This window comes from Schistocerca piceifrons, chromosome 1, assembly GCF_021461385.2.
Source record: "Schistocerca piceifrons isolate TAMUIC-IGC-003096 chromosome 1, iqSchPice1.1, whole genome shotgun sequence".
In the NCBI taxonomy this organism is placed as follows: Eukaryota; Metazoa; Arthropoda; class Insecta; order Orthoptera; family Acrididae; genus Schistocerca; species Schistocerca piceifrons.
Window position 1 is genome coordinate 748306012 of NC_060138.1, and position 16221 is coordinate 748322232.

The 16221-nt window shown below is 39.4% G+C and overlaps 1 protein-coding gene across 1 annotated transcript in view; it reads left to right on the forward strand.

The window, feature by feature from the left end:
• Positions 1–1382: 1382 nt before the first annotated feature.
• LOC124712834 (synaptonemal complex protein 3-like) overlaps positions 1383–16221 on the forward strand; it is an 80553-nt gene continuing 65714 nt past the window's right edge. The window contains exon 1 of the mRNA XM_047242902.1: positions 1383–1528. Within this exon, the coding sequence (XP_047098858.1) occupies positions 1453–1528 (76 nt within the window). The 5' untranslated portion in view covers positions 1383–1452. The remainder of the gene's footprint in view (positions 1529–16221) is intronic.

The following is a 16221-nucleotide window of genomic DNA, read 5'->3' on the forward strand; positions in this document are numbered from 1 at the left end:
AATTCTTATACCACCGAGTCCTCGTGTGCAATACCATTAGTTTCCAATCAGACTTTCATGTCAGCTGGGATTGAGAGCACCCATTCTCATGAACATACGCATTCTCGTTATGACAATGCCATTGCAAGAAAACTATACTACGTTGAGAAACACACATCGTTTACAGCAATTCTGGCCGTTTCGCATGCTTCCAAAAGCGATATCGGTCTGGGCGATAAGTAGAAATAAAATGCACTACCGCTTATCTGCTGAGGTGTGCATACAACTACGAAAAATTAACTACCTTTTATAACTACCATTCCGATTTGCACGGCTGTGAAGGCTTTAGGATGCACTACAACAGAATAAAACACATAGGTAGCATTATGAGGAAACTTAACTAATACGATTTATGTTTAACAAATAATATAGTGATCTGTAACATGTGTGAAGATCTCCATTTCATACAATAAGTAGCGACTAAATGGACGATTACACATGAGAGATCTGAAAATAAAATGCAACGATGAAATAATTGAACGAATATGAACCAGTTTATAAAGCCCTGTAAGTAAATGTTCTCTGTTTAACAGTACTACAGGATACCACTTACTGCAGTTTCCATTATTGACATTACACAATAAAACCGCCTTTTCGAAGGCGGCAAAATTACATATACGTAACTCAAGCCATTCATAATATATACGAATACAGTTAATTACAAACTAATCTACTGTGATACTACCTAATAATTACCACTTCACCCATACTACAGTACTACACGATCACTCAAATCCACCTTCAAACCGGCTCTGTCCAAGCTGTCCATAAAACTTGTGCCGCCAACAAGCACTTGTATCTCTGGAACTAGTTCGGTTATTAAACTAAATACGAATTTGTGCAGTTGCACGAGAAAGGGTTACAGAGAAATTCTAGAACCATTATACTTTCTTAAATTCCACTTATAGTTTACAAAATTACACATTACTAAAACACGCGACGTATTAAAAAAAGTCCAAAATAACACAGGGCTCAGTTATGATTGAGAAACCCTAAAACATATCATTGTTCAAAAATTTAGATATGACTCATTTATTTTTTTAATTCCTCAAATTTACCTCGATTCTCTCTGATTACATGAAACGCATTTTCAAAGATTTGAAATTTTGAACATTCATACATCTTTGATCTTTCGATTGCAGGGTAAATCGTAGCGGCAAGTTTGAAAAATTCGAAGGAAACATGCCGAAAGCTGGTATTAAAAAAGCGTCATTCCCACAAAAGAAGTCAGCAGTTTCAGATACGATCAGTGATCTCTCAGACGATGATTTATTGGAATCAAAGCCAGTCAAGATGCCCATAAAACCGATGGAAAATGTTAGGCCTGTGAGAAAAAGAGCAGCGGAGGACACGTATCCCATACAAGCTGACGAAGATACTTTAAATTTAAACTTGGATGATGAAGTTAGTAAAATGTTAGAATCATTCGAATCGGGTATGCAGCGTGCATTAAACGCGAAGAGAAAACGCCTACAAGAATTTGCATCAGGTAAATGATTTTCATCTTTTTTAATGTATACGGGTCGTAGGCTTAATAATTTTGCCGTTAAACAGGATTAAAGACCTACTGTAAGCTAAACACGTCTAAAAGAACGTTACCAGCTATAACGATCAGTCTGAGTAATAGCTTACTTTTATGCATAAGAAAGGCTCTCGGTAACATCTGCAATTATGGTGGTCTATGACTCACTGTAAAGTACACAACGGTGACACATTTTATTGCGTCACATATTCCAATCACAGATACAAATGGAAAAAAATTATTAACTATACCCAACATGCATATTGTTATTAAGCCGAAATTATGTTTCCTGTTCTTTGTGGGGCGTGGGGGTTGATTCGATCCTAAAGCCAGTACTTACAATTTTATAAGCAGTTTCTTGCCTATTTCCTGTGAGAGAGACTTTGACTCCAGAATGAATTTTCATTCTGCAGCGAAGTGTACACTGATTTGAAACTTCTTGTTACATTAAAACTGTGCTAAACCAGGACTCATACTTGGGGCGCATTTGGCTGGAAGATTCATATCAGCACACATACTGCTGCAGAGTGAAAAATTCATTCTGGAGCTGTGGCTGAGCCGTGTCTCCACGGTATCCTTTTTCCCAGGAGTGCTAGTTCTGCAAGGTATGCAGAAGAACTTCTGTGAAGTTTGAATGGTAGGAGATGAGATACTGGCAGAAGTAAAACTGTGAGAGTGGATCATGAGTCGTGCTTCAATAGCACTTTCTCATGAAGGGCAAATGTTCCAAGTTCAAGGCCCAGTCTGGGACACAGTTTTAATCTGCCACAAACTTTCAGAGAGATTTGATGTCTCCTATTAGTCCAGTCCATAACCTGATATTGAAGTTACATTTGAAAGTTGGTGTATATAATGTAGAGAGCATAACATGTTATCCGTCAGTATGTATTGCATCCCTGGTTACCACATAAGCTCTGTATTCATGGATACATTTGAAACATTGTTACATAAAATAAAAACTGAAAATCTAAGAAACTACTTATATATCTGCTGACTTCAATATAGATATAAGAAGTGATGACAAATCTGCTCCATATTTAAAGCCAGAAATTGACTAAATCTAAATTTTGATCAGTGCACAGGAGTTACACCTACTGCTACAACATGAATTGATGCTATTGTAAGTAGTTACATGCAGCTTTATTTGTATCACTACCAAAATTATATTCCTGCTGCACAACAAAAGATGTAGGAACTTCAGTCAAGAAAGTGTGGGGGTATTTATTAAAAACCTAAGCCTCACCATGTGGCCAGTCGGTAAAAACATTTCAACAGATAGGTCAATCCATGTGAAATCAATGAATAAAAAAGTAAATTTCAACCTGGATGATTTAGAATTTTGTAATTTTTTTGTCATTTTATTCTACTTATCAAAATTAGGTAAAATCCAAAATTGTAGGTGCTTTGGAATTTTGTTTTTGGGTTTGAAATTCTTAAAGTTCCCAATTTTTTGTGATTTTTGCCATATTTGAACACTAACTTCACTTAACAAAGGTTTATTCAGCACTTGCACATACAAGAGCGAACTGCCTCTGGCCAAAACACATACTGTATATATACAGTTACAGAACATTCCAGTAAAATGATTCTTGACATTTGTTGATACTTCTAGAATGTACACGAACCGAATATAGAAATTAATATTTTACAGTTCAGGTGAGTTTTGAACTCGCAACCCCCCATGCAACAGTGTAGTATATAACCACTACACTATGGCGACTGTGCTACTCAGCTTCCTCTGCGACATTGCTCTCTCCTTAAGAGAACAGCGTCTCGGTGTTACGTCCTCCTAGTCCAGGAACGAGTCATCAGTCCTGCATACTCTGACTCCCGATGACTGATGTTTGCCCTGGCAGTGATCTTCTTAGAACTTCCCTTGCCACTACATTCTTCGTCACCTATCTGCTTGTTGCCTGTCGCTGGAGCTTCGAATTTACCCTGGGTTGCAGGATCCTTATAGGGCTTCATTCGAAGGACATTGACCATATCTCTGATCTTTTGTCGTCTTGTGTGGGGGGTCGAAATCTTCAACTTCATAAGTAACATCATACAACTGTCTTACAACCTTGTAAGGTCCAAAGTAGCGCCTGAGGAGCTTCTCAGAGAGACCAACCTTCCGAACAGGAGTGAAGATCAAGGCGAGGTCACCAGGCTGGTAAACAACAGGGTTGTTGCTCGCACATACCTTTGGCGATCATTTTCTTGAGCCTGCAGCATGCAGAATCAAACTAACTGCTGAGCTCTGGTTATCACCTGGTCGATGTAGGTGTCATCAATGTCATCAGGATGTAATGGAAACACAGTGTCCATCGTCGTCGTCGTCGCCTCACACCCATGTACCAGGAAAAATGGCATAAATCCTGTGGTGTCTCGTTTGGTGGTGTTGTAGCCAAACGTCATGAAAGGTAGCACCTCATCCCAGTTGCTCTGCTCAACATTAACGAACACTGATAGCATGTCGGCCAAGGTCTTATTAAGGCTTTCAGTAAGCCCGTTACTTTGTGGATAGTAGGCAGTCATCATGTGATGAGTTATGTTGCACCGACAGTTTATCTCTGTCACAAGATTTGATTGAAAAACTTTCCCTTGATCCGTAATTAGCGACCTTGGGGCACTGTGTTTTAATACAATATCTTCTATGATGAATTTGGCTACCTCGAATGCTTCGGCTGTTTTAATGGCTTTTGTAATGGCATAGTGTGTCAGATAATCAGTGCAAACAATAATCCATCTATTGCCACTAGCAAACGTTGGAAATCATCCGAAGATGCCAATCCCAACATGCTGGAGAGGCATTTCGGCTGATGGAATTTGTATGATTTGGCCAGGTGGTTACTGAGGAACTGCCTTTCTCCTCTGGCATTCTCGACAGTGGGACACATAGTGACAGACACTCCTAAATAAACCTGGCCAGAAAAATCTCTTGTGGACACTGTCGTATGTCTTAATAAATCCTAAACGTCCGGCCTCAGGTGTGTCATGGAATTTCTGTAGAATATCTAAGCTCATGTGTTTAGGAATCACGGTAGCCACGTCTTTACAAACGGATCTAAGTTTTTCTTGCAAAGCTGTCCATTAACTTCCTTAAATTGTCCTTTCACTTCCCCTGACCGATTTAAGGCAAACATAATTTGAGATATCTTGCCGTCCTTCTTCTGCTCAACAGAGAGATCCTGGAGTGCAGCGAGACGGTCACTATCTTCATCAAAGTCTTGATGGTCTTGTGCAGGGTTTCTTGAGAGACAGTAGGCATCTTTGTGTTTTCTTCCACTTTTGTACACTATGGTAATGTCATACTCTTGAAGATGTAGTGGCCACCTGGCAAGTCGTCCTGTTAGATCCTCAAGACCTGTCAACCAACAAAGTGAATGATGGTCTTTAACAACAGTGAATGGCCTTCCATAGAGATACTCGAGATGACTGGGTGTTTGTGTTGTCCTCCTCATTTCATTCTCATTCATGAAAGTGGCGAGATTGGGATGAGCAAAGATAGGGAATTTCTACGGGCACTGATAGCCGCACAGTAGAGCCCTCCACAATCAAATCGTCATAATCGTCATCATCATAGAGATACTGTCGAAATTTGCACATGGTCCAGATCACAGCAAGAAGCATTGGCTATAACCTTCTCTTTTCCATCCGAAATCTGCAACAGAACAGCACCGATCCCATACCCACTGGCATCTGTGTGTAGTTCTGTACGTGCTCTCTCATCATACAGACAAAGTACACGGTCAGTTGTCAGAGCTTAGAAAGAATCTTGTTGAGCACCACCCGAGATAAATTTAGCATCGGCTTTTGACAACTCGTGGAGTGGCCTGGCTTTGATACAAAAGTCTTTGATAAAACAACAGTAATAAGAACATAATCCGAGGAAGCTTCTCACATCTCTAATACTTTTAGGAATAGGAAATTCCGTTATAGAGCTCACCTTTTCTGGGTCTGGCTGCACACCTTCGTTTGACACAATGTGTCCATGTAATTTGATTTCTTTTGCTCCAAAGAGACACTTTCTTGGATTAAGTTTCAGTCTGCCTAGTTGGAGACACTTAAGAACAGGCGTCAGTCTTTTTATATGTTCATCAAATGTCTCTGAGAACACTATAATGTCATCTAAATAACAAAGACACATCAACCACTTCAGGTGAAGATTATCCGTCATCTGTTCAAAAGTTGCTGGTGCATTACACAAACCAAATGGCATTACCTTAAACTCATACAGGCAATCAGAAGTGATGAATGCAGTTTTCTCATGATCAGACTCATCTACTTCGATTTGCCAGTATCCCGAGTACATGTCCATGGTTGAGAAAAACTTAGCCCCCTTCAGACAATCTAGTGTATCGTCAATTCATGGACGAGGGTAAACGTCCTTTTTAGTTATCTTATTAAGCTTCCTGTAATCAACACAAAAGCACCAAATGCCATCCACTGGTGATGACCATGGGCTCTGCGAAGGCTGAATGACGTCATTCTTCATCATTTTCTCTACCTCGTCACAAATTATTTGACGTTCTGTTGCTGACACACGGTATGCTCTCTGACTTATTGGTTGATGGTCTCCAGTGCTAATCCAGTGTTTCACTGTCGATTTGTCTAATTTGCTCTTCACTTGGGGATTGAAGCATTCAGAGAACTCTTGAAAATGGCAAGTAACTTCTTCTGTTGTTTCTTAGTGAGATCTGGTGACAGTCAAGCTAGATCTTGTGTTGTAGTGGTAGTGCTAATTTTGTCCATAGACTTGGCATGGGAGGTTTTTATGATGCTCAGCTGTTCTGCAATTAATGGTTCAGCGTTTGCTATGCACATGCGTCTTGGAAGGATCTGTGGTTCTTGGCGACAGTTAGCTATCCACAATTCACCGAATCCATTCTTAAACGAGACGACAGTGGTATGCTTCTCTTACATTCCACTACAAGTTCCATGGGTTGATGCATGGCATGACACATGACAGTAACTTTCTAGCGCTGACTGCAGGAGTGATCACTTCATCCAGCACACATAGTCTCCACACATCTGGATGCGCATCTTCCTGTCCACAGTATCTCATCTCTTCTAGCATAATCTTCGAGTGACCACAATCTGTAATTGCCTGAGAAGCTTTCAAAAAGTCACATCCGAGAATGACGTCATGACTACACTCTTGTAAGACGATGAATTCTAAGGGCTGTGTATGGCCACTTATACCCACACGAATGACACATTTTCCTGTAGGTTTTACATATTTCCCATTAGCCACCTTCAGCAGAGATGTTTTGTTGTCGACGAATACGGTTTTCTGCAACTGGCAACAGTACTTCTCCGAAATGACTGAGTATGATGCTCCATTCTCCACAAGAGCTTGGGCTGGTTGGCCATCCATGAGGATATCGACAGTTTCCTATCATTTCCATAGTGATCAATGGCGGAGGATTTTTCTCTTCGGCGGCCTCACCTCCAAGGAAGGTCGCACCTTTTAGTTTTCCAGGTTGCGGCGGCTAGGTTATTGGCTGGAGCTTCTAAACGGCGATGGAGACCTTGATTGGCATGTTGTGGAGCGTCCTCTCTAGTGGCTAGCTTGTAGCGATGGTGACCTACGTTGTCTTGCCCCCACATCTTCTTGATCATCTTCGTCGTCCCGGAGTTGGCGTCGGCTAAGATTGGTCTGCTGTCTCTGGTGTGGGCTTCATCAAACATCCGCCACATTTCTCGACAATAGCACACTACATTCCTCAATTTAAAATTAAATTCTTGTGTACTAACTAAACAGACTTGAGTTTATGATTTTTACAATGCGGTAAACAATACAATACAAGCACCTTAATAATGTAAGTCATATTACGTCTTTTCCTTTTTATATAACTTTTAATTTTGTTTCCTATTTTTTACTTGATTCATAGTAAGTCAGCATTTGTGGTTCACATTTACTGCCAAAGAATAGTTCACTCCTGAATTTTGTTGTATATCAACACAAATAAAAAGGCATTTTTTGGGTTTTTTCGGAAGCTATCATTGTCTTCTGCAGAATCTACTTTTTAGTAAATCAGCATTTGTGGTTTAGTTACTGTAGCAGTTATTCTAACATATTGTGTTACATCTAGTTTTCTCTTGAAGAGAATAGCCCTATATATTACCTACATTTATTGTAAATTAACTATGTTTTTCAGTTTACTAACAACAATAATTAACCTCAAAATATTTTAGGATACTAGTAATTTTTACCATAGTTTTTTGTTGCCTTAATAGTAATCTCATTTTGTGTATTTGTTTCAATTCTTATAGGGACTTTGGAACTTTTTAGCTCAACAGATTAATTTAAAGTAGAATGAAATTTTCACTCTGCAGCGGAGTGTGCGCTGATATGAAACTCCCTGGCAGATTAAAACTGTGTGCCGGGCCAAGACTCGAACTCGGGACCTTTGCCTTTTGTGGGCAAGTGCTCTACCAACTGAGCCACCCACGCACGACTCACGTCTCATCCTTACAGCTTTACTTATACCAGTATCTCGTCTCCTACCTTCCAAACTTTACAGAAGCTCTCCTGCAGGAGAGCTTCTGTAAAGTTTGGAAGGTAGGAGACGAGATACTGGTAGAAGTAAAGCTGTGAGAAGCTCTCCTGCAGGAGAGCTTCTGTAAAGTTTGGAAGGTAGGAGATGAGATACTGGTAGAAGTAAAGCTGTGAGGACAGGGCATGAGTCGTGCTTGGGTAGCTCAGTTGGTAGAGCACTTGCCCGTGAAAGGCAAAGGTTGTGAGTTCAAGTCTCGGTATGGCACACAGTTTTAATCTGCCAGGAAGTTTAATTTAAAGTAATTTGTTCATTGCTCTGTAACACATGGCACTAGTTAAAATGCAGACCAGCCATGAATGCTGTTCTCAAACACGGAATGAGTTGGTTGACAGGGCTCGTGAGAGTTATGTGCCTGTGTTGCTGGTACCAAAGGTGGCTCAAGTGCTGTCCACTCCTGTACATCCTGTCCCCTCAGCAGAAAGTATGGGATCTGTCATTAGTCATCCATTTGCCTGCAAGTGGTGTTTCAGTGGCAGAGTTAGGTGTCCTGTTCAAGGTGGATGCAGACCAGGGAGGGAATTTTACCAGTCCTCCTAACCAACAAGTTTGAGGTGCTGTCTTTCACTGAAACTGAAACTGAGCCTGTGGGATTCACTTCACTGTTTTGGTGAAACCTGGGGCGGGATTAGCCAAGCAGTCTAAGGCGCTGCAGTCATGGACTGTGAGGCTGGTCCTGGCGGAGGTTCGAGTCTTCCCTCGGGCATGGGTGTGTGTGTGTTTGTCTTTAGGATAATTTAGGTTAAGTAGTGTGTAAGCTTAGAGACTGATGACCTTAGCAGTTAAGTCCCATAAGATTTCACACAATTTTTTTGGTGAAACCTGATTTGTCTGGTGTCAAGAGGAGCCAAACACAAAAGGGTAGGGCCTATTAATCATCAACAGTTCAAACATACAGAAAATGATGACACCCCCTAGGGAAATGGCAGCAAGAGAGTGCAGAGGACACCAGGTGTACTCAGTGCATATTCCTGAGGGTCTCATTCAACATGTTGCAGAGGCTATTCCAACAGCTATTGAGGGAACAGGGTGCAACCAACTGCAGATTGTGGTGCACTTTGGAACAAATGATGCTTTTCATCGGGGCACCAATTTCATACTTGGGTGTTCTGAGTCAAGTGGAAGGACTTCGGAGGTTCTGTGACAAGCTAGGTTGCGACTTCCTGGACTTGGGCCACGAGGTTGAGAACTGTAGGCTTCTCTTATACAGGTCAGGTGTGCATTACATATCAAATGCTGCAACTCAGGGAGCTGAATGTGTGGGGATTCACACAAACGTGATTTTGGATTAGACGACTCTCCATCCAGTCCAGATTACAATAGATGTAGGAAATCCAGAAGTATCAGCATGTGATTGAAAGAAATGCCTCCCATGGGTGAGAGTATTAAAATCCTAATTGTAAACTGCTGAAGGATTCACAACAAAGTGCCAGAGTTTGAAGGGCTCATGAAAAGCAGTGAAGCTCACATAATACTAGGTACAGAAAGCTGGTCGAAACCTGTAATTGATAACAGTGAAATTACTAGGGAAAATTTATGTATATATTGGAATGGTAGGCAACTGGGAAATGGAGGTGGTGTATTTGTTGCTGTAGAGAAGAAACTCAGATCCACTGAGGCAGGAGTTGAAGCTGCGTGTGAGATTGTTCGGGCAAGACTCAGTATCAGGGATGGACATATAATGATGACTGGATCCTTCTGTTGTCCATCAGACTCATCTCTTGATGTAACCGAGAACTTCAGAGAAAACCTCAGATCACTTTTATGTAAGATCCCCAATCATATTGTAATTATTGGTGGAGGCTTTAATCATCCAATAATCAATTGGGAAAATTACAGTTATTGGTGGGCGTGGTAAGACAACATATGAAACATTATTAAATGCCCTCTCTGAAAACTACCTAGAACAGTTAGTTTGGAAGCTCACTTATGATGGAAATGTAATGGACCTAATGGCAACAAATAGATCTGACCTCTTTGAGGACATCCACATTGAAACTGGTATCAGTGACCATGGCACAGTTGTGGTCACAATGATTGCCAAAGTATAAAGGACAACTAAATCAAGCAGAAAGATATGTATGTTCAGTAATCTAGATAAAAAATCAGTAGTGTCATATCTCGGTGAGGAACTTGAAACTTTCAGCAGAGAGCAGTAGCATGTAGAGGAACTATGGCTCAAGTTTAAAAGAATATTTAAGGTAATAATTGATCATGCACTGGATAGATATGACCCAGCAGAACAGTTCATAATGGGAGGGACCCTCCACGGTAAACAGTCACTGTGAAGAAACATTTAAAGAAACAGATAGTACTGAATGAATAATAGGTAAAAACAAAGCAAAGGCCTATAGACAGAGAGATGCATTTGGCTGTCAGGAGAGTGATATGTGAAGTTTTTTTGTACCTACCATAACAGAATATTGTCAAATGATCTTGTACAAAACCCAAAGAAATTCTGGTCATTAATAAAGCACCAGTGCTAGTGTCCAGTCTCTTCCAAATGAGACAGGAGCTGAAATTGACAGTAGCAAAGAGAAATCTGAAATGCTTAAATCCATTTTCAAATCTTCATTTGCAAAGGAAAACCAGGAGAACTACTCCAGTTTAATCTTTGTACCACTGAAAAGTTGTGTGAAATACAACTTAGTGTCAGTGGTGTTGAGAAACAGTTGAAATCATTAAAATCGAACAAGTCTCCAGGGCCTGAAGGAATCCCTATCACATTCTATAATGAATTTGCGGCTGAATTAGCCCCTCTTCTAACTATGATCTATTGGAGATCCCTCAAACAAAAAACCATGGCCAGTTATTGGAAACAAGTACAGGTCACACTCGCCTACAATATGGGTAGTAGAAGTGATCCTCAAACCCATTGCCAACTATCCTTGACATCAATTTGTTGTAGATTCTTAGAACATTTTCTGAGCTTAAACATAAGGAGGTATCTTGAATACCTCAAACAGAATGATTTATTCCATGCCAATCAGGATGCTGATCATGTGAAACCCAACACGCACTTTTCTGACATGACTTGCTGAAAGCTTTGGATCGAGGCAGTCAGTTGGATGCAGTATTTCTTGATTTCAGAAAAGCATTTGACTCAGTACCACACCTACACTTACTGTGAAAAGTACAATCATATGGGGTCTCAAGTGAAATTTATAACTGAATTGAGGACATTATGGTAGGGAGGGCACAGCATGTTATCTTGGATGGAAAGTCATCATCAGTTGTAGAAATAACTTCGGATGTGCCCCAGGGAAGAGTGTTGGGATCCTCGTTGTTCATATTGTGTATTAATGACGTTGCAGACAATATTAATACTAACCTCAGTCCTTTTGCAGAGATGCGGTTACTTGTAATGAAGTACTGTCTGAAAGATACTGCATGATATTGAGTAAGATATTGATAAGATTTCAAAGTGGTGCAAAGATTGGCAACCTGCTTTAAATGTTCAAAAATGTAAAATTGCACTTGTCACAGAAAAAGAAAAAAAACCATAGCAACCTATGACTACAATATCAATGAGTCACTGTTGGAATCGGCCAGGCCATGCAAGTAGCTAGGTGTAACACTTCGTAGGTATATGAAATGGAACGATCACATAGGTCCAGTTGTGGGTAAAGCAGCCGGTAGACTTTGTTTTATTGTTAGAATACTGGAGAAGCACAATCTTTTCTAAAGGAGATTGCTTAGAAATCACTCATGTGACTGATTGTAGAATATTGTTCAAGTGTGTGGGACCCATTCCAAGTAGGACTAACATAGGGTTATTGAACATAACAGAGAATGGCAGCATGAGTGCTCATAGTTTTGTTTGATCTATGGGAGAGTGTCACAAAGATACTGAAGAAATTGAACTGGCAGACTGTTGAAGATAGATGTAAACTATCCCAACAAAAACTAGTAACAAAGTAAGTTTAAATAACCTTATTTAAATGATGGCTCTAGGAATACACTATAGCCCTCTACACCATCAGTCACAAAGGGACCATGAGTATAAGATTAGAATTATTACAGCACACACACACACACACACACACACACACACACACACACACACACACACACATAGAGGCATTCAAACAATCATACCTCCTGCACTACATATGTGAATGGAGTGCAAAGAAATCCTAAAACTGGTACAGTTGGACATATCCTCTGTCATGCACTGCATGGTGGTTTGTAGAGTATGAATACAGATATAGATGTAGATGTAACACAATAGAAAATAAATACTACCAATATATAACAGTGAAACAAAAACAGTCACTTCTACTGACACAATAATGTACTTCAATAAAAATCAGCTGCTGTAACAAATTTAGCAGTACACTGGAGGGGGAAAGAGGAGGAAGTTGCTGGAATGCAGTACATGTGATGCATGAGTCAGACACACACAAGCAGCCTCTCTGAAATAGTAGTAGTGGCATTTTACACAGAATGCAATAAGTTTTGCTACAATCTGAGGACACCAGCACTAATCATCACTGTACTACATTCCTAAGTTTGTAAAATGTTATTTAAAAAAAGTGCTATATTTTTTTTGCTCTTCGCAATTAATGTTTTAATATAATTTTAAACTAATCAATTTTACATTTTCATGTATCTTGTAGGTTTCATCTTTTTTATGTCTGTGATTTATCTTTCGTTTGTTTATTAAGAAGAAAACTAATTTTGGGTAAAAAGTGGTCAAAATTTTATTGTAATACTTTAAAGAGAAACTCACACTGGTTGAATAAGGAGCTTAGAAATGGAACTTCTTGAATGTATGAAACTTGGGTACTGAAGAAGAAATGAACATCTACATTTGATGTAGGCTGAAATTATCTAAAGAAAGAAAACCTGAACTGGTTTTAACGCAAAGCAAAGAATCTTATGGAAAGGTACAAACAAATTGTAGCATATGCCAAGCCTATGCACTCTCAAAAAAGATTAATTTTAGGAAACCTAATCAAAGTGTATAAATTTTACAAAGCAAATTACACACAGGTCTAAATTAGATTCTCAAAATTTATTTAATTAAGACCAAAAAATTGCAATATATTTGGAGGAAATGGGAGACACTCTGCATTTGTGCAACTATCTAAATGTGAAACTAATAATAGCTGGCACAAACTTTGAGCAAGGTCACCATACCAGAATATGAAAGCACACTTCCCTCATACAAACACTGCATGTTCAAAATTATGTGCAACCCACCAAATACTCAGTGGTTCAGAAATGAATGTGAGTAATGCATTGATGCAAGCACCTTTATAAAGACGCCTTGATTTCTGCACTTGAAGAGGAAATGATAGAAAACAAATTTTACAAATAGTGGATTACTGTTGACTGCTGCTTATTTCAGACTGTCATGAGAGCAGCTCATATAAGATTTTTGTACACAGCTAACAAAACTGTTGCAAAACAGTAATATGCTTTCTTTATGTAAAGAAATCCTCATTTATGCAGAGTGAAGCTGTTGTTGCATGTGATTTTGCTGAAAATTATTCTATAGTGCTTCAAGATGAAACCCAAGGGTTACATTGGAACAGTTCCGTGGCCACAGAGCATTTTGTTTGTTATGAGACGAAAAATTGAAATAAAGAAAAAAATATCTTCATCAACAAAAGTTTTGTTTTTAAATGAGACAGTTTGACACAAGACATAGTACTGATACCTGTGTTCCAAAAAAAAGTGTATAGAGTTTATAAAACTTGATTTTCTTCCTAATTTGAGAAAAAAATATTATGACAGTGGTGGTTCAGCAGCTCAATATAAGAACTAAAAAAAATCTTCCAACATGCGTGAGCATTCTGAAGATTTTGAAGGATTTGAGGCAGAACAGCATTTTTACACTACTTCACATGGAAAGGAAGCATGTAAAGGTGTTGGCGAGCATGCAGCAGAAGAAAGAATATGGGCATAAAGATTTTATGAAGCCATAGCAGCCACAGGGACTGAGAAATACCATGCATTCATTTCTTTGAACAAAGACAAGGTTAAAGCGAAAGTTGTTTCTGCTTTTGAAGACATTGATGTTCATAAAATTCAAGTGTATCCAGAAGCAGATGACAAGCGTTTTGAACAGATTACAGGATTTGTTACTTGTGCTTAGGACGACAAATGATGAACGGGTTGTGTGCTGTCGAGAGATGAACAAGAAGCAGAAGTAAACCTATTATTTATGCATCCTTGTGGAACAGCTTGTTTTTTTTCATATCTAAGAAGACCAGATGAGTTGTCTGTCCGAGAGAACTTCATACTTTGTAAATTACGTCTTTCAACTGCCACTGGAAGAACATACAGACTATTAAACAAAGAGTTGCGAAAAGCCTCGCAGATTATGTTGCAAAAGAATATGTTGTTGTGTCAATAATCTGTCACTTTTGCTTTAGAGGACTAGGTAATGTACTGTAAAAGAATAATACAATAATTATCTTATAGTATAATGACTGTAACTAGACCTTTATAATGTTTTTATAATTGAAGATGAGTATAAAATTTCTTACTGAAAGGCCTTTGAACAACTCATTGTTAAACAGTAACAGCTACACGAGTGTTTAATTACTAATATTAGTTACTATATATGTATTTGTAAAAGACAGGTACAGTCAAGTAAATTATTTGTAGTCTTTCTTGAGCACATTGTGTTATGTTGTATGTTCAAATATTTTCACTGTTAACCTGGGAAGGCCAGTACAGACTTTAAATTCTAATAACACAATAAACTGTCATTAAATGAAACATAACAGTGAGTTGACAAACTTATATTGTGTTAGTGATTTGAAGTTTCCATTATAACTTCTAAATAAGTATGCAGTCCTACTGACTATTCCTGGAAGCTGCATTTACTAGTAAGAGACAATTTATTTTAATATTTTCCCATTGGAACACCATCATGAAATTTGGCATACACATTTACAAATAGTGTATAAGTAATATATACTGTTTTAAAACAAGCAAAATTTGGATTCTGAAATTTTAAGAATTTAAAAAAATATGTTTTGGAAAATTTACATTTTTTATGAACATAGTAAAGTAGCACATATTTTTAATCTTATAAGAAACTGAATAAATTTGTACAAATCTCAGGTCTGTAAAGCAAGTAGCTTTTGTGATACAGCCATTTTAAGGAATCAGAAGGTGACAAAAATTGCACAACTTTGGAATCTTCAAAAATTATTAACTCAAAAACGAATGGTCAAAAAAAAAAAAAAAAAAAATTGAATTTGAGATTCTTCATGCAAACAACTCCTACTACTGACACAAAAAATATCAAAATCTTAGATGGGAAGAACCAGACCATTGGTAGATTTCACAGGGACTGATCCAAATGACAATTACAATAACTTGCAATCCAAATTCATAGGTGTGTTCAGCAAATGCTTCTCATTTGTCACACTATGGACTGGGTCTCATGAAAGTAAATCATGGGAAGCAAAAATAATTAGAATGTTTAGCATTAAGAAAAGAAACTGCATATAGCATTGAAAGTTAACTTAAACTCTAAATTTCTTAAATACACTCCTGGAAATGGAAAAAAGAACACATTGACACCGGTGTGTCAGACCCACCATACTTGCTCCGGACACTGCGAGAGGGCTGTACAAGCAATGATCACACGCACGGCACAGTGGACACACCAGGAACCGCGGTGTTGGCCGTCGAATGGCGCTAGCTGCGCAGCATTTGTGCACCGCCGCCGTCAGTGTGAGCCAGTTTGCCGTGGCATACGGAGCTCCATCGCAGTCTTTAACACTGGTAGCATGCCGCGACAGCGTGGACGTGAACCGTATGTGCAGTTGACGGACTTTGAGCGAGGGCGTATAGTGGGCATGCGGGAGGCCGGGTGGACGTACCGCCGAATTGCTCAACACGTGGGGCGTGAGGTCTCCACAGTACATCGATGTTGTCGCCAGTGGTCGGCGGAAGGTGCACGTGCCCGTCGACCTGGGACCGGACCGCAGCGACGCACGGATGAACGCCAAGACCGTAGGATCCTACGCAGTGCCGTAGGGGACCGCACCGCCACTTCCCAGCATATTTGGGACACTGTTGCTCCTGGGGTATCGGTGATTACCATTCGCAACCGTCTCCATGAAGCTGGGCTACGGTCCCGCACACCGT